The sequence below is a fragment of the Jaminaea rosea genome (assembly GCF_003144245.1).
Source record: "Jaminaea rosea strain MCA 5214 unplaced genomic scaffold BDZ90scaffold_10, whole genome shotgun sequence".
Taxonomy (NCBI): Eukaryota; Fungi; Basidiomycota; class Exobasidiomycetes; order Microstromatales; genus Jaminaea; species Jaminaea rosea.
In genome coordinates, this window is record NW_020289984.1 from 25,477 (window position 1) to 42,344 (window position 16,868).

General features: G+C 59.5%; 5 protein-coding genes across 5 annotated transcripts; 2 read left to right on the forward strand and 3 right to left on the reverse strand.

Annotated features, from left to right (window-relative positions):
• Positions 1–1,449: 1,449 nt before the first annotated feature.
• Positions 1,450–2,167, reverse strand: BDZ90DRAFT_280438 (hypothetical protein). The gene is made up of 3 exons (XM_025509279.1): positions 2,049–2,167; positions 1,893–1,958; positions 1,450–1,808 (listed from the first exon to the last, which is right to left on the reverse strand). The coding sequence occupies exons 1-3, from the start codon at positions 2,116–2,118 to the stop codon at positions 1,609–1,611; spliced, it is 336 nt and encodes a 111-aa protein (XP_025361007.1). The 5' UTR covers positions 2,119–2,167; the 3' UTR covers positions 1,450–1,608.
• Positions 2,168–2,393: 226 nt separating this feature from the next.
• BDZ90DRAFT_280439 (hypothetical protein) lies at positions 2,394–5,009 on the forward strand. The gene is made up of 2 exons (XM_025509280.1): positions 2,394–2,639; positions 2,719–5,009. Exons 1-2 carry the CDS (start codon positions 2,441–2,443, stop codon positions 4,878–4,880), a joined length of 2,361 nt encoding a protein of 786 aa, XP_025361008.1. The 5' UTR covers positions 2,394–2,440; the 3' UTR covers positions 4,881–5,009.
• Positions 5,010–5,044: 35 nt separating this feature from the next.
• BDZ90DRAFT_37928 (hypothetical protein) lies at positions 5,045–7,762 on the reverse strand. The gene is made up of 2 exons (XM_025509534.1): positions 6,896–7,762; positions 5,045–6,813 (listed from the first exon to the last, which is right to left on the reverse strand). Exons 1-2 carry the CDS (start codon positions 7,535–7,537, stop codon positions 5,209–5,211), a joined length of 2,247 nt encoding a protein of 748 aa, XP_025361009.1. The 5' UTR covers positions 7,538–7,762; the 3' UTR covers positions 5,045–5,208.
• A 3,935-nt stretch (positions 7,763–11,697) lies between these two features.
• Positions 11,698–15,331, reverse strand: BDZ90DRAFT_261217 (ARM repeat-containing protein; the record flags this gene model as incomplete). Its single annotated transcript, XM_025508356.1, has 4 exons — positions 11,698–14,716; positions 14,821–14,859; positions 14,936–15,219; positions 15,311–15,331. 4 exons carry the CDS (start codon positions 15,329–15,331, stop codon positions 11,698–11,700), a joined length of 3,363 nt encoding a protein of 1,120 aa, XP_025361010.1.
• Positions 15,332–15,456: 125 nt separating this feature from the next.
• Positions 15,457–16,769, forward strand: BDZ90DRAFT_38062 (hypothetical protein). The gene is made up of 3 exons (XM_025509536.1): positions 15,457–15,951; positions 16,028–16,298; positions 16,371–16,769. Exons 1-3 carry the CDS (start codon positions 15,536–15,538, stop codon positions 16,707–16,709), a joined length of 1,026 nt encoding a protein of 341 aa, XP_025361011.1. The 5' UTR covers positions 15,457–15,535; the 3' UTR covers positions 16,710–16,769.
• The last annotated feature ends 99 nt before the right edge of the window (positions 16,770–16,868 follow it).

Genomic DNA, 16,868 nt, shown 5'->3' on the forward strand with positions numbered 1-16,868 from the left:
TAGCTACGCCCTACGCCCGCCTGTCCGTTGCTTTCACCACTTGAATTGCCAAGAAAGCCCATCGATGATGGACGGCAGAGAAGCATATTCAGTCCATGTCCCTCTCTGGTTGCAATGCGACGCGACGTTTCTCTGCTGGCTGCGCCTGCGCTACACCCAGTAATTGAATGCTCTGATGGAAGCTTACCCTTCCATACGCGCCATCGCCGTCGGATCGCTCGCAAGCAACCAAGCATAAGCACGCCGCCCCAACCGCGGTACTGTACGCACATCGTTGCCGTAGATGGCACTTCTGTTCTGCGGTCCTGCGGCTTTTCGGCTCGCTTCTACGTGAGGAGGAATACATTGAGTCAAGTTCAGGTTAGCTTGCTTCCTTCGCCTCGTCGTCTTCGTCGTCGTCTCGATGCTTGCCGAGGTCAATTTGATCCCCTGCCCCGCATTTCGCCCTCCCTCCCCGCCTTTCGTACGCGAGACCGTGAAGCACAGAGTGGCGCCGAGACGTCTGTCTGCCTGTCTGCTCAGTCAACTGCCCCGCACCCCGCACCCCACATCCCCCCAGCTACCTCTCTTCTCTGAGAGGCATGCGTTCGCTTTCAACAGCCTTTGCCCAGCCAATGGAAAAAGGTTCGACGAGGCAAATGAATGGATGAATGAATGTAAGCTCGCAACGGGAGAGAAAAGCTTCCTTTTCCGCATGTGCCGCTGCATGCTCTCTGCCTTCGGTTGATTCACACAATGGCAAGCACTTCGCCTTGCTTCGGCCGACACTGATGTGTCCGGCCGGCTGTTGGACTCACGCCCAATTTTGCTGTCGTCCATGTCGTAAGTCATCGTCGTTGTACGCTAGCGCTACAACCACAGGGACGAGCGAGGCCAAGCGCAAGCCCAAACCCAAGCCCAAGCTCAAGCTGACATCGGGACTTTCATCTGGGTACAGGATGGCGGCCGCCGTCCCTCCTGGTACTTGGTGGTCGTGATTCTATCGCCTCGACGCCCTGATGGTCCATCTGCCCTGAGATGACTGTGGTAGCAACCACCCATCACGAGCGAGCGAGAGGGCGCAGCCGATCCGCTTTTTGCCTTGACGCATAGCAGCCTCGTGCCTTTCGATCGGCCGCACGCTACGCCCTGCACCCAGGTGAAACGAGCGAGCTCTTCAATGAGAGAGCAAGGGCTGCACGTCCGTACGTACGCACGCACGCACCTTCGGCCCGCTCTGCATACGAGGGATTGGTGATGAGATGAGCTTGCTACCTTGACCCCACATCTCCTCGTTGTGGAGAGGTTGAAAGCGAAGCGGGGGTGCGGGGTGGGAGTAAGGAGGGCAAGCAAGGTAAGGTACGAGGGCAGGAACCTCTCCTTTCACGAGTGGGCGCAACGGCATGGTGCACTTGTGTGATCGTAATCGACTCAGTGTGCGCCCGCATGCTCGCTACGCTGCCCCTCGAAGGCAGAAGATTCAATCAATCAATCAGTCCCTCTCGCCTCTCCTGCTGCCGAAGAATGATCATCACCGCTTCATAGTCTAGAATTGCGCAGCCCGTGTCTACATCGATGGCTCAACACAGCAATGGTGGCTGCTGCGTCTTCTTTCCTCTCTCTCCCTGCTCAATTGGTGCTCCCACCCGAGCTCGTCGATCCCTGTCCCGTCAACTGGTTGATCCCCCTCTTGACCTGCTCCTCCCCCTTGCTAGCAATATCGGCATTCTCCCCTACCTTTGTGCCAGACCCCTCCTGACCCAGCTTGGCCTGACGTGCCTCCTGCTCCTCTTTGCTGCCCATGTTGGATGCGAGACCTTCGCCTGCTTCTGCTCGTGCGAAGCGAAGGGGAGGGGGAATTTGTCAGTGAATTGAGGGAGATTCAGGGACAGGCGGAGAGCGAGGATACGTACGATCAACAAAGTTGTTGAAGTTTCCACGGATGGACTCGCCTGCTCCGCCTATTGTGTTGAAGACGCCTGGGGATGCACGCACGCATGAGGAGGAGTGGATGAGTTTCAGGAACAAGAGGAACGAGAGTCCGTCTCTCTATCTGGGGAGTTACTCACCCTTGATCCCCTCCCCGATGGAGTTTCCTGCCTGTCCTCCTGTGGAACCGGTGTTCTCTGAGCCTGACATATCGCTTGCTTGATTGGATTGGATTGATTGGTGTGGTTGGTGGTGTTGGTGGTAGGGAAGGGACGTTGGTGGCGTGTGTGGCTGGGGGTGCTGGTGTTGCATCGACGTCACGTCACTCACGCTCATTCAATCACTCCGCTCCCTTGTGGAGGGAAGTCGGCCAAACACGAGCCAACCCAGGGCCACGTGGTGTCATGAGCCCTCGCCGAGGGGCTGCACGGACCAACGAGGGGTTGAGTCGGGTTGAGTTGACTATTGCTCCTCTCCCGTGCTAAGTCGGCCCTCGTCTGCTCCTCTCCTCGTCCTTACATCTGCCGCTTATATGCACCTGCCCCGCCATACCCTCCAATCTCAAACCGTCGCCCCATCCTTCCTTGACGCACAATTTGCTCCTTCTGCCCCCTCGTCATCAACCTCAAGCAGCACCAGCAGCAACGCAGCTCCTCAGATCTTTGGGTGTGCCACACGCTCGGGATTCCTCATTGGGCAGACCCATCCGCTCAAGGTAGTCGCTAGAAGAGGTGTGTGTGAACCTGCACGAGATATCACAGTACACTAGCGGGACGCCTGACCTGACAATACGCTCGCTCGCTCACCCAGACTTTCCATCCAATCAAGGCGGATTATCCCATGCGGTCCCTCTAGACGACTCCTCCCTGCTGATCCTGGTGGGAGGCGGAAGGGTGCCCCGCTTTGCGCCCAATAAGGTCGTGCTGTGGGATGAGGCGGCGACGATTGAGCCTGAAGCGGAGGCTCAGCAGCGTGGTGACGTGGAGGCGAAAGAAGAGGAAGATGAGGAGCTAACTACGAGCCCGTGGACTTCGTCGTCGAGGACTGCTTCGACCCTCTTTGATGCTGGATCCGCATATGGTCGGGACCAGGGAGGGGCAAGCAACGCAGCTTCAATTTCAGCTTCGACTGCTTCCTTGTCTGGAAGTTCGAGGATGGGATTGGCGGGCATGAGGGACGATGATGATGATGATGATGATGAACCGGCCGCTTCCCCGCCGGCATCCATGCTGTCCTCGACCACCGAAGGGCTCGAAGACCCTTTCTCTGAGACTGCAGCCACAGAAGCTACGCAGCCATTATCCTCCCAACAGTCAGCAGCAGCACCAGCGACAGCAACAGCAACAGCACCAGCACCAGCATCACTCCCACGCACACAACGAACAGGTCGACCAGTCCTCGAGCTCGAGTTCGGCTCACCCGTCCGATCAGTATGCGTCCGCTCCTTCTCTCACCCTAGCACCGCCCGCCCAGCAGCACTCCTTGTCGTCGTCCTAGCAAATCAGGCCGTCCTATTTGAGATGGGCGAGCATTTGCCTTCGGGTACATCGGTAGAGGAGGAGGAGAAAGACGGCTGGGGAATCATGTTCCGCACTTCGACGCCAGTGCTAGACGATAAGAAGCAGGGCCTGGCAGATATGGTTGTCCTTCCGCAGCAAAGGGCGCTCCTCCTCGCCCTACCTGGTCGACAAGCGGGGCACGTTCAGCTCTTGCTCCTCTCCTTAATCGTCCCGCGCCGCACGGGTGCCGGGGCGAGTCAGAGCACAAGCACAAGCACCTCCGGTCTACTGGCCTCGACAATCATTGCGGCTCACGAGGCTCCGTTGGCGCGGCTGGCCCTCGCCGCCAGCTTATCTTTCGACCACAACACCGGCAGCGGTACCCTCCTCCTAGGCACGGCCTCACAGCGCGGGACATTAATCCGCGTATGGTCCATTTCCCTCTCCATCCCAAGAGGCAAGACAGGGGGTAGCAACACGACACCAACAGCGAGTAGCGGGATCAAAGCATCCCTACGAAGCGAGCTACGCAGGGGGAGCGAACAGGCCGGGATACTCAGTATGGCCTTCGCGCCTGATTTGGGCACATTAGCAGCCGTTAGCGATAAGGGCACGATTCATTTCTTCGACTTACGTGAACCCGACTCTTACAACTCCACCGGCTCATCGCCTCGCCGCTCACCCTCCTTGTCCGCTCAACCTTCCTCGCACCTCCACCCGCTCGCCACCACCCTGGATCGTCTGGCCAAACGTCTTCCGGACAGGATGTTCCCGCAATACGTGTGGTCCACATGGAGCGTAGCACAATTTCGCATCAAGTTACGACCTTTCCCCGCTTTCAGCTTGGAGTCGCCGCGGGAGCGACTTCGTGGCGAGAGGGGAATGCGCGCCCATGCTGCGCAAGGGGGGAGCGAGGGTGGCCAGAGGGAGAGGGAGAGGATGACGGGAGGACTAGGAGGAGGCGGAGGTGGTGGTGGAGCAGCAAAGAGTACCGAAGGGGCTTGGGCGCACCTCAAAGGTCGGGTGGAGGACGTCCGACGAGGAGAATCTGCGCTGGACGAACGCGTCTTCCTCACTTGGGTCGAAGCCTCTGCCTCCGCCTCCGCCTCCGCCTCCGCCTTCGCCTCTGCCTCCACCTCTACTACTGGCAGATCAGAGCAAGAGCGACCCAAGGTAAAAGACTATCACCTCGTGGCCATGACGACGCGCGGTGCGTGGTATCGTATCGCGTTGCGTCATTCTGACGCCGTATCAGCCGCAGCGCAGGGTCATGCAGATGAAGGGTCGTGGAGCGGTGCAAAGGCAAGTACGGTGTTGGACATGTACAAGGAGTCTTCTTCCACGGCTACGCAGCCGCAGTCGCAGTCGCAGCGTCGGAGCGTTCCTGCGGCGAGTGCTACGCTAGAGGAGTATCGCACTTTTGGTGGGGCCATGAGTGGGGGGAATGACGATGAGCAGGGAGCTAGCTGGTGAATGAAGGAGGAGGTAATGGGGCTGATACTCGGTGGGAGGGGGAAGCGCTTCAAGGGGAGAGAGAGAAAGGGGACGTTATGTGCTTGACACGATCCTGTAATTCCTGTACGTATTAAGACGATTGCTGACAAACGCGGGTGAGGGTGCGAGATAGTTCCGCACTGGGAGGATAGACATGGAGGGGAGGAGGAAGAAGGGGTACATTGTGGGGATCGTGTATTGTTGAACAATGACTGACTAAAGAGGACTACGAGACAAAGACGAGGCAGAGGAAACGACGACCATATGACACGACATGGCCGGAGGGGAGCACGCTGCGCTTATCTCGTCAAGAGGGCGGGGACATCCTAGCGTCTTCCTCCTCCGCCGCCCCATCGGGTGAGTATGGCTGCGAGCCCGTACCGCCGTGGAGGTGCTGGTGTTGATACAGCCGTTGCGAGGTCGGGTGCTGCTGCTGGTGCTGGTGCTGGTACGGATGACGCGAATACTGGGAGGGCAGTGGCCTCGGTGGTGGTTGAGGATAGAAGCGCTCCTGCTGTGGCTGACCGGCAGCGGCACCAGCACCGCCGAAGCTCGAGATACCGGGCAAGGCAGTCGCGCTGCTTGGCCTGCCGGAGGGGGTAGTGGGCGGGTTGGAATCGTCCCTCTGCCGGGCTCGGGCTTGGTAGCCATGCTGGTAGGGTCGCTGCTGTCCCGGTCCGGATGCACCGCTGACGGGCGCTGGAGAGGGGGACGCGCGTTGTCCCTCCCTCTCGTGTAACGGTGGGTAGGTGGACCTCCTTGGGAAGTAGGGCGGAGCAGGACTCGCGGTCGCGTTGCGCTGCTCCTCGGCCTCTTCGGCCGAGTGGACGCTGAAGCGCGGAGGAGGCAGATGGAGCGGTCCACCACTGCTGCTCCCTGATACGCGGTGCGACCATAGAGGACTCGTCTCGTTGGAGCTGGTAGGCGGTGTAGGCCGTGAGGAGGCGGGACCGGAGGAGGAATCGTAGCTGCGTGAGCTGGTCGAGTATTCGCCTGATCCTTCGGCCGTGTGAAGTCTGCTGAGCGGGAGGGGAGGGGAGGAGCGCTTACGACTCGCGACGAGGGAGGAGCTACCGCTACCGCTCCCGCTGACGCTCGTGGTGGCCGTGGATGAGCCGCTCGTCGTGGTGGAAGATCCCCCCTTGCTCGAGTTGCCCACGGCGGCTTGGAGCTCGTCCAGCGTCGGGTCCTGCCCGTCGAGTCCGTCCCCTTTGCGCAGGCGGGTCATCTTAGCGAAGAGGAGGCCACAGGCATTGCAGAGCGTCCGCGGTCCCGTGGGGCCTCGACGCCATTCGGCGGTACTGAGGCGTCCGCACCCTAGGCAGGCGGGCGCCTCGCCTTCACGCTTGGTAACGCGGCGCTTTGCCTTGGATCGGCGCGAGGCAGTTGCAGCTGCTGCTGCGGACGAGGAGGAGGAGGACTGCGCGCCCCGGACCACACCGTCCCTGCTAGGAGGCGAAGGGTAGTACGGGTGACCGTAATGGTACGACTCGTGCTGTGGCATCTCGAGCGGGGAGTGGTGTCCACCAGCCGCTGGAGGCCATGAGGATGCTGGGGCGTAGCCGTAGCCATGTCCGCCAGGCGGGGAGGCGACGTATTGGTAATGACCACTTCCGGAGGATGTCGATGAGGGATAGCGCTGGTGGACTCCTGCAGGGCTTCGTGCATCGCCGTCCATGGCCGTGCCTCTCTCGTCGCCATAGGCAAACTGAAGGCCGTACGACTCGGCCACTTGACGGGCTACGTGTGGACCTTCCTTGGCCGAGACGAGGGAGAGCTCTACGTCGATGTATTCGGTGATGGCACGGTAGTCGCCGTACTCGTAGAGGTGGGGAGGGGGGACGGCATCGCCTTGTGAGAACAAGCGACGCGCACGATTCTCGGCGCGAAGGTGGTAGAAGATGTCGAGGAGCTGGAAGGAAGGGAAAGAGAGAGAGGTAGCGCTGGTCAGCGACGAATTCAGCGCAAGTCTACGGCGTTGTGCACATGCTCACCCTTTCGCACTCTTGCCTTGTTTGTTGAAGTCGCGAGCTGTCCATCGCAGTCGGCGTTGTAGGTGCGACGCTAGCATTGGGGCTGCGCTGCATGGGCGGCGGAAGTTGCGGCGGTTGATGATGCTGGCCAGGGTAATGATGAGCAGTCTGAGGTTGTTGACGAGCATCAGGGCCAAGGGGAAGCGTTCGAATGCCCGGTAGCATTGCAGCTGAGCCATGAAGGCGGCCCGATGCGCTGGGAGAGGATGGCGCTCGCTCACGGAAGCTGGGCAACGGGGAGCGTCTTGGGTACGACGGTGACGAAGGGCGCTCCTCAACGCCTTGATCTTTCGCTGATGGCTGTGATCTCCGCGGTGACGGCGCAGCTGGGCCTGGGCCTGAGCCATCGCTGTCGTGTGTATCGGCGAGGAGCGACGAGATCGACGGAAGTCGTACCGCTGCAGGCGGCGAGTCGTCTCGCCCTCGTCCACTCATCGGCGAAGCACGCAGATGCTGATACGGCTTGCTACTGCTGCTCCTGCTGCTGCTGCTGGCGGTGGTGGCAGGGCCAGGCGTGATTCTTTGGCGACGATACGGTCCCAAGGTGGGTGAAGCAAAGGCGGGAATGAAGGAGGAGTGGTGCACTTGCAAGTCCAGGGCCATGCCGTTGCGCTAGGCGGTGGAGGTGCTGAGGATGATGGGCAGCGCAACGATGGCGCGGCGAAGATAGAGAGGAGAGAAGAGAGAAGAGGAAAGGAAAATAAAAGGGCGATCCAAGGATGCGACAACGGGCGTTATTGGGGCATGTGACGTCGAGGAGGCTCCCTAGATTTGCGACAAGGGGCGGCTCTGCTGCTGGTGGTGGTGGTCCTGACGAGTGAGATGGCAAACCGTGGGCGCCTGCAGCGGGTGCTGCTCCTGATCGCTGCCTCCCTCTCTGTGATGAGATGTCGCAAGCAGGCAGAAGGGCTTGACGATGAGGCTTCTAGGCACGACGTCAGCAGGATGAGATGTGCTAAGCACCGTCACAGAGGGTGTGAGGAGAAGATCGAGCTACTACGTGCGTGCTACGAAAGAAGGTGGCGGCGGCGGCAGCGGCGGCGGCAATGACGGGCTACGAGACCCGAATTAGAGTGAGCTGAGGAAGGTTGAGAGGGAAAAAGAGTCGCAGGGTCAGGGTCGCAGGGTGGATGTCGAGAGTGAGTGCAACGGGCTGGCGGGGCTTGATATGGCTTGCCTTGGTGTGGCTGTTTGGTACAGATGAATTGAATGCCTTTGCAGGAGGAGCGGCGATGGGTCGCAGCGGGCAGAGCGATGCCTTGAACGTCCGACCTCGAGTTGCGATTGACGCTTGACGGAACAAAAGGTTTTGGAGCTCAGATGTCAGCCGCACAAATGTATTCAGTTGTGCGTGCAGCTGCGACGGGCGCTGTGAGCTTGAGATCGAATGGAGGAGGGCGAGGGCCCGCTAGCGGGCGGAGCAAGGCGACCGGAATGACGACAGGAGGGGGGAAAGGGGAGGGGGGGGGGGTTGGAGTGCGTCGGCCGATGAGCGCTCTGGTCCTTGGTCGTATCGTAGCGGCGGGCCAACAACAACGCACAGCATAGACCTGCCGGTGAACCACTTACACGTCGTGCAGTATGTCGAGCGACAGATGGCGAGCTTCGCGCTGATGGTAGGAGTCTGGGAAGGGGAAGAGGAGTGGTGTGTTGTGCGAAACAGGCGCGTGGAGGGATGCCGCGGCGTACGGCCTATGGAGAGAAGCAAACGAGCGAAGGAGCAAAAAGGCGACTCGATTGATTGATGCACGGCATCGCATGAGACGCCGCCCTTTTCGTCTCTTAGCCGGACAGCTGTGGAGATTTCAGAAGCGCCGACACCTGAGATGAGAGCGGCGTAGCAATTAGGGCAATGTGTCGTGCGCGTGCGTCGTGCGTGCGTAGATGAGTGCGACCAGGACCGCACTCGACTGTTCAAACTCCCGACAAAGAGGCGCCGCGTGCAGCGGCTCACGACGGCACATCCAAGACCCAATTGAGAGCACGGCGAGGCCGCGAGGGGCAACGACGTTAGCTCGCATCGCCATCTCAGCAGCGTCTCGCTGTCTCAGCAGCATAGCACGCACCGCATCGCAGCAAGGCAGGCCGTGGTACGGCAAGGTGTGATCAAGCCAAGCAGTCAGTCAAGCCCGCCTGCACGCACGAACAACCTCCGAGATCAATCCTCGGGGCCCGGATTAGGATTCGTCGAGTGAGGGGTTGGGGGGGCCAAGGGCAACTTGGCATCCAGTCTCCCGGGTGGCTATCGTTGCGTTTGCCTCGCCGCGCCGCGCCCATCTCGCTCTCTTTTTCCCCTTGACGTTCCCATGGGTCAGCAAAGCAAGGATGCTGACCATTATCGAGAAGGGCCCGCCCGCAGCCCGCGTGCCTGCTGCCGGCCGTGCCAGCATCGCATCATCAATCTCTCTCCCTCGCCCGCTGCAGGAGACGAGACAGATCGAGCTAGGCAAGAAGGAACCCTGCCTGCGCACGGGGCGGGCGCAGGCAGCGCACAATCACGACAAGACGATGAGCGAGCGATGAGCAGCCTCCAATGTCGCAACCCAAAGCGACGAGCGAAGTCTTGGTTCCAGCCAGATCAGCGGAGCATGAGCCAGCAGTAAGAACACAAACGCAGATAGCTTTGTGGGTTTCCCACCAATTTGAAATTGGCATGACCACCATGATGGAATAGTGTTCTTGGCCGCGATCTCGCTGCGCAGGGCTCTAGCGCAATCAGGTGTCAACTGTACCAAAGCCACCCAGCAAGCAGCTGAGCAGCGTCAACGCCGACGACGACGATTGAGGCGACCTTCGCTCGCTCGCATCGCTTACCTTCGCAAGGGAGGTGAGGCAGCTCGTCCCTAGCAGCACACAGGCAAGACGGCACTTTCTTGCGTCTTGCATCTCGTCTCGCTCGTCTCTTGTCTAGCGCGTCAATTCATGCACCGGCGACTGAATGGGGGACAGCCACGCAAAACCGAGATGCCGGCAATTGGCTCATTCGCCGCATCTCGTGCCTTATCGTCGGCGCATGGAGTCGTCGCCTTCGTCGTCGTCGCAGAACCAACCTTGCTCACTCGAGATCAAAGAGATGAGCTGAAACCGAGCGCTATCCAAGAGTGTCACACCATCTTGCCATATGATAGCTTTCACATCTCCCCTTAGCAGCGAGGTGCGACGAGTGGCGAGCGAGGAGGAGCAATCGGCGATCAGCGGGCAGCGAGATGGCTAGCAGCGGAGCGAGGCGGGGAGATGGACACGTCCAGACGCCCTCGGGTGAGGAGGTGAGGCGAGAGCACACGTCTATCACTAATCACCTGACAAAACAAAGAAAGGGGCCACGTCTGTCGTCGTCATCGTCATCGTCATGCACTCCCCGGGCAGATAGATACGTACGTACGTACGTCCAAAGAGCAGGCATGACGATGCTATTTCACGCCCAGGACTGAGCTGAGCTGATCAGGATCGGCAGGTTCGACGAGACACTCACCTTGCTCTAAGCGCGATCCTATTCTGGCCTGGCGCTGGCTCGGGAGGGCAAAAGGGCAAAAAGCGGAGTTGGCAACGAGAAAGCCGATCACGGCGACGAGGACGACAAAAAGCAGTCGCTACTGTACGCCACACTCAAGGCTCCTTTGAAACGAGGAGGGAGGGAGGCGGTGCACCCATCAGCCGCGTTTTCCTCGCAAAGCTTGTCAAAGCCAATGACAAGGAAAGCTCCCGGTATGTCGCACTCCGAAGCGCAAACGCTTTCAGCGCCAGCGGCAGCGCAGCATCATCGACCACGACTTGCTATTGCTGCTGTAGGTGGCGCCACGCAATGACAGGACCCGCGGGGGCAGAAGAAGATCTGTCCGAGGTCAAGCGAAAATAATTGTTGCATCTTGCTTACTACTACTATTACTACCCTTTCGCTTTTCCCCGGCGGGATTCATTCAATCGCACAGGATTGACCCGTGATTGCCATCTGCGATCTGCGATCTGCGATGCGATACTGCAATGAAAGACGGGCGATTGCGATGCATTGAGTTGCTCGTTCGCCCCGGCAGTCCGTGACAAAAGGGAGGAGGAGGAAGAGCAAGCAGCAGGCGGGCGGGCATGCAGCAAGGAGCGCGTCCAGAGTAGAGAGAAAGCCGTAGTGACAAGGACAACGTCATGCCTGCAAGGTCGAGTCATCATCGTCGGATGGGTCAAGCAATGCTCCCGGGCCCCTCGAGCGTATCAGTAAACCCCCCAAAACCCTTTTTCGCCTTCCCTTGATCGATGGCTTGGTCGGACTTTCGATCACTCCTGAGCTTCAACACCGCTCACTGAGCCACTCGGTCGCGGACCCTTTTTTTTTTTGCTTTCTTCGTCCATTCTCCGCTATCCCGTGTCCGCGCCATCTAATGATGAGCGATCAATGAGCTGCATCGGATGCCGAGATGGCAACAAGAGATGAGGCACGGGATCGATGCTTCGGTGCGAGACCGAAACGGTGAGATGGAGACGAGGGTGGCGGTGAGCGGGACATTGGGTGCGGAAAGGAGTGGAAAAGTGTGGTCTCTGATCGGGCTTCTTGGCGGAGAAGAAACCTAGGGACATCTCCGCTAGCACGAGCGTGGCGTCGATAATGGTGACATTGAGGATGAGGTTTCCTTGTACGTAAGAGATGACGAATGAGGGTTTGTGTATCGGATGTCGCGGCGTGCAATGAGTAATGAGCAATGAGCAATCCATTACGCACTGTGAGATCCTATCCGTGACATGACGTTCATGCCTCGCCCATAGCCACGCGCCTCTCACCGCTTCGACGCACCGCCACCGCCACCGCCTCCGCCCCCACCGCTCAAGCGTGACAAGGCCCCACCACCACCACCCTGCGCTCCCCCTCCTCTGCTCGAAGCATTGCTGGGCGAGACGGCCCGATTGATAGCCGCGTTCGCGCCCGCGACTTGGGATGGCGAAGAGGTTGTCGTCGTTGTCGTCGTCGCTGGAATTCCAAAGGCGCTGTACGTCGGCCCAGACGAAGTAGGCTGGGCTGTTACCCCTGATCCTCCGCCGCGAGGAGAGGCGAAACCGAGCGAAGAATTGTTGGTAGTGCCTGTCCCCGTACCTCCTCGCCGTCTTCCCGTATTCGCGGCACCCATGGATGAGATCCTCGAGCCGGGCAAGCCAGGCGACATCGGTCCTGCGCTAGCGCTCCCACTCCCGCTCGCATGCCCGCCAATCATCGTAGTTGATGCAACGCGCGACCCCCCCGTCATGCCTGGCACCAAACCGTCCCCTCCCCCTCCGCCTGCGCTGCCTCCTCCGCCTGGTGGCATCCCCACATTCAGGCCCGCACCAGCATGCCCCAGCCCCGCTGACCCGAGGGCCGCAGCGGCCGTATTAGCCCTTCGGACGCGCTCATGACGCATCTGTGTCTGCCTGAACCAGGCGAGTAGCTCCCCCCACTTGATCTCGTCGCGTCCTGCCCCTTTCCCTCCTGCCCGGCTCGCCTGCTGCTGCTGCTGTTGCTGCTGCTGTTGTTGTTGCCCCCCCTGCTGGCCCTGCATCGCACCACCACCTCCTCCCACGTGTGTGTTGCTCGATCGTACCCCGGGCCCCATACTGCTCGCCGCGCTCAATCGATTGCGCAGTGTGGCAAAAGCGCTACTCTGGGGCAAGAGCATGAGCAAACCGTAAAGTGCCTTGAGGAGGAAAGTATTCTTGTCCGCCTCGAGGAGGTGTAGTCTCAAGCTGGTAAAGATGGGGCTCTCCAAGAGTTGGACCAGCTTATCAATCTGGATAAGCATGGGGACCGTCACCTCCAACTCGCCGAATACGCTCAGCAGGTTACTGGCGTGCTCGTACGCCTGACTGAGCAGGCAAAGCGAGAGGGCCGCAACGGCGTTGTGGCACCAAGAACGGTAGAGGGTGCAGAAGAGCTGTGCACCGTCTCCACCTGATGAGGACGAGGAGCCTCGATGAGACGGTGAATCGTGCTGTCGTAACCTTCGTCGAAAATCGTGCAATTCCGGGGAGGAGATAAGGATGATGTTGAGGTTCTGGACCATGATGCTCGCGAATTCCAGGTCCTCATCACGTTCCAATAGCTCGGCCAGGGTGCGAAAGATACGTTCCGTCTGCAAACTTGCGCAGAGCTGTCTTATGATCAAGCTCCCCCGCGTCTCCAACAACCTACGATCCGTACTGAACAACTGAAGCAGGTTGGCCATAAAGCTGCTGAAATACTCGTCCTGCTGACCCCTCGCCCCTGCCCCTCCCCCTCCTCCTCCAGCCGCACTCGTACTATTGGAGATCTGAGCGAGCAACCTGAGGTCACACCGAATGACCTCCTCGCTGGGGTCGGAGAGGGTCTTCAGTAGGGCAGGGAAGGTCCCGTCGTGCATGGTAAGGATGCGGGCGGGCGCCTTTGAGTGTAGCATAAGGAGCCACTCGAGGGCTTCTATGCGTGTTTCGGCGTGCTGGTCTAGTAGCTGGAGGGTCAGTTGGGAGACTGTGCTTGGGTAGTCGAAGGGGTCTGATTGTGCTTGACCAGCGTGGAGGGAGGTGAGAGCACTGTCCTGCGACGTAGGGAGGGAGTGAGGGAAGGGACGATCGTCTTGTAGGGTCGTTGAGCTGAGACGTGGCGACAAGGGCGGTGAAGTGATGGTGACGCCTGCTCCTGGCGCTGGTGTAGTCTTCTTGCCCTTGGTGGCCATGCTCGTCACGCTATCCCCCGGCGAGTCGCTCCTCCCCTCCCCTTGCGTCCCTGCTACCACAACCGGCGCCGGCAATCCCTGAATGACCGCAAAGAGATTCACGTTCGTCTCGCTCGCCGCCATCTGGATCGCGGGGGAATGATGCGCCAGGCTGGGTAGGATAGCCGGGATCAATCTCGGCGTGAAAGGGACGACGACATCCTTGACCACAACGAGTAGCTCGGCGATCCATTGCAAAGTGGTAGCCTGAATCTCCTCGTCCGGATAGGCGATATGGTTTATCAGGATCTCCATGATCGAGGCAAAGTCGATTCGGATGCGTCGGCCGGGGATCCACGCGTCCTCGCCGCCCTTGTTGGAGGAGGTATCCTGCGTGCTGTCAAGAGCATCGTCGTCTGCCCCGTCTGGGCGTGGAGGGCTGTCTTCGTTCTGGTTATCCCCACCCCGTGTAGTACCAGCACCGCTGGTCGCACTGCTCCTCCTCTGGTTGTTGTTCTTCTTCTTGTCGGAACTCGCCCCTTGCCCTGCACCAAGCTGAGCCGCCTCCTTAATCTCCCTTAGAAACTCCACAAGGACATTAGCCGTCGCGAGCCTCACATCAGTATTAGGATCAGAGAGGTACTTGAGTAGCCCATCAAGAAAGTGGGGCAGGTAGCTGACCAGCTCCAAATCGGGTACCGAGTCGAGGACGGTGATCCACCCAACGAGGTAGTTGCGCGTAAAGGGGCTAAGCACGTACATGCGCTCAGCGAGAAGGGGGACGAAGCGTGCAAGACTAAACGTCTTGTTGGCCGCGCTGGCCTGCTCGTCGTCCCTCTGCCCTACTTGGCCGGGCAGTCGTGCTCCAGCACCAGCGCCCATGCTGGCCTTTTCGCGTGCCACGTCCATCTCGGCCACTCCGCCCACGTACCCGGCAAGAGCGTCCTGCCGTGAGCGGATGTGAGGGATGTCCTGGAAATGGGAGACATGGTCTGGTGCGGCCTCACATACGATGTCCTTGAGGAGACGGTCGAGGAGTTCTGCTCCGTTCTTTACGGAGACTTCGCTGTCTGCTGCTAGCTTGGAGAGGGCGTCGAATATTTGATTGAAGTAGATGAGGATCTCGCCTTTGCATCTGGCGTGGCGTGGCGCGGCGCGAAGGAGGGAAAAGGGGAGGCGGTGAGATTCGGGAACGTAAGGGCAATGCTGAGGGGGAGAGTGGCGCGAGGACACACGTACACTTTGGCGATGTTGTAGAAGGATTCACAGGCAAAGTAGCTGTGGTCGAGGATTTCCAATATCAGCTTGCTCGCCTTTCATTCAGACCACCCTTGTGCTCCCCCCTTGGACGCACCGAATCTTTGAATCTGCATCGGTAAAGCAAGCCAAGACGGGCGGCACGATACTCTCCAAATAGGGCGCAATATCCACGCCTAGCGCAATGGATATCCCAGCGAGTCCTATGAGCCCACCATTGCGCGCATTGATGTTCTGTGGAGGGGAGCTGAGCAGTGTACACAACTGCTGGATGATGAGATTGACTCTAGCTCGATCCCCTTTTCCTAGGGCTTCGCGAACCTGCTTCTCTAGGTCGAGGGTCGCCGCCTTGCGCTTGTCGTAGACTCGGTCTAGGAGCGCCTGGTGTGGCGTGGTGTGGCGGGGGAGTGGGTGAGGGAGTGAGTGAGCATGTGGCTAGCAAAAGGCGGTGTGAACGAGATTCGTGCGGTACCTTTTGTAAATTGGCGTCCATGCTATGCTGCCGACGGGGAGTGCGAGGAGTGATGAATCACGGGTCAAGTTTGCTCAACAGGCCTCGCAGCCTCCTGTTGTCTGTTGCCTTCCGCCTCGCCGTCTTTCCGCCGCGCTCGGGCCACGCCCAAAAAAAGATGCGCCGCCCTCGCTCGATGTTGCTCTCCTTCTCTCTCTCTCTCTCTCTCCACCATAAACACCAGGCATGGACTCACTCTCCCTCTACGACCCCGTCAACCGACTAGACGTACCCCCTTCACGCCACGCAGTCGAGTCTGACTCGGAGTCTGATTCTGGAGATGACTTGGATGACATCGATGACGAGAGGCAAGAAGAGGATGTCGTATCGCAGCACCTCGAGATGGAGGGCAACTTGGATGCACTCAGGGGCAAAGATCTGATCATTCTCGTGGGACAGGTGGGCGAGACAATTGTGAGCTCGCTGAAGGGTGAAGAGGGGTGGGCAAGGATGGTGTGTACCGTCAAATGGCAGGGTAGGGTGCAGGCGAGCTTCAGTGAGGGTGGGGTTGGGCTCGTTTATCCTAGTAGTCTGTTGATGGAGAGGCCAGGGATCATGAGCCTCGTCATGGCTGAGATGCTCAAACGATTGAAGCCAAAGAGGTGAGTCAGAGCTGCTCAGCGTACTACAATTGACCTCGAACTCAGGACTGACCCTCAGAATGTTCCCCTCGCCCAGCCTCTGCATCCTCACCTCGTACTCCCCCGTCCTCTACATCGACCCATCCCCACCCAAGCAGGACCACACGTCGTCGATCCGCTACCTCTCATCACGCCACATCGCTAGCGCATCATCACTCCACGCATTCTCGCCACCCAACTTCCTCTGGGGCGCAGACGCCGCTCTAACGCAAAGCGCCGTCTATGCCTGCATCCCAACTCTGGTCCTCCTCGCGCCCAATAATAGCCCCTCCCTCCGACCTCAGGCGCGCATCGCCCCCGATCACAAGGCGAAGCGCGATGCGCGTAGGAGGAGGATGAGGAGGGCCAAGAGTCGAGGAGCAGGTAATCCATTGGCCGATGGCGATGTTGGTGGGGTTGGGGGAGGGCGGCCGATGGGGCTGGATGAGGTTCTGGAGAGTGATGAGGATGAAGAGGAGGATGGGTCTACGGGAGTGGAGGAGGCGGATCCTATGCCATTGAGTCTGGATGAGGATGAGAGGATGGAGCTAGTTGAGGGATTGAGAGAGGGTTTGAGACAGATGGCATGGCCTGCCACTCTGCCTCTCTTGCCCGTGGCGAATCAAGGCAGCAACAGCAGCAGCAGCAGCGAGGGAACCTCGTTGGCTCACTTTGTCCAGGAGAGGAGAAGGGAGGCAGTCAGACGAAGGCAGCGTAACGCGAGTGGCATGTATGTATGAGACTGATGCCATCGATAGCATCGCCATTCTGATCGATTACATTCATAGTATCGAGTCGTGTGCGAGTGTACGAGTATGCGGGCGGGCGCAGGCATGCGTGGCCTCATCTTCATCCTGGTCCGTCTGCGTCTGCTTTGCCTCTCCGCTCCCGCCGCCAGA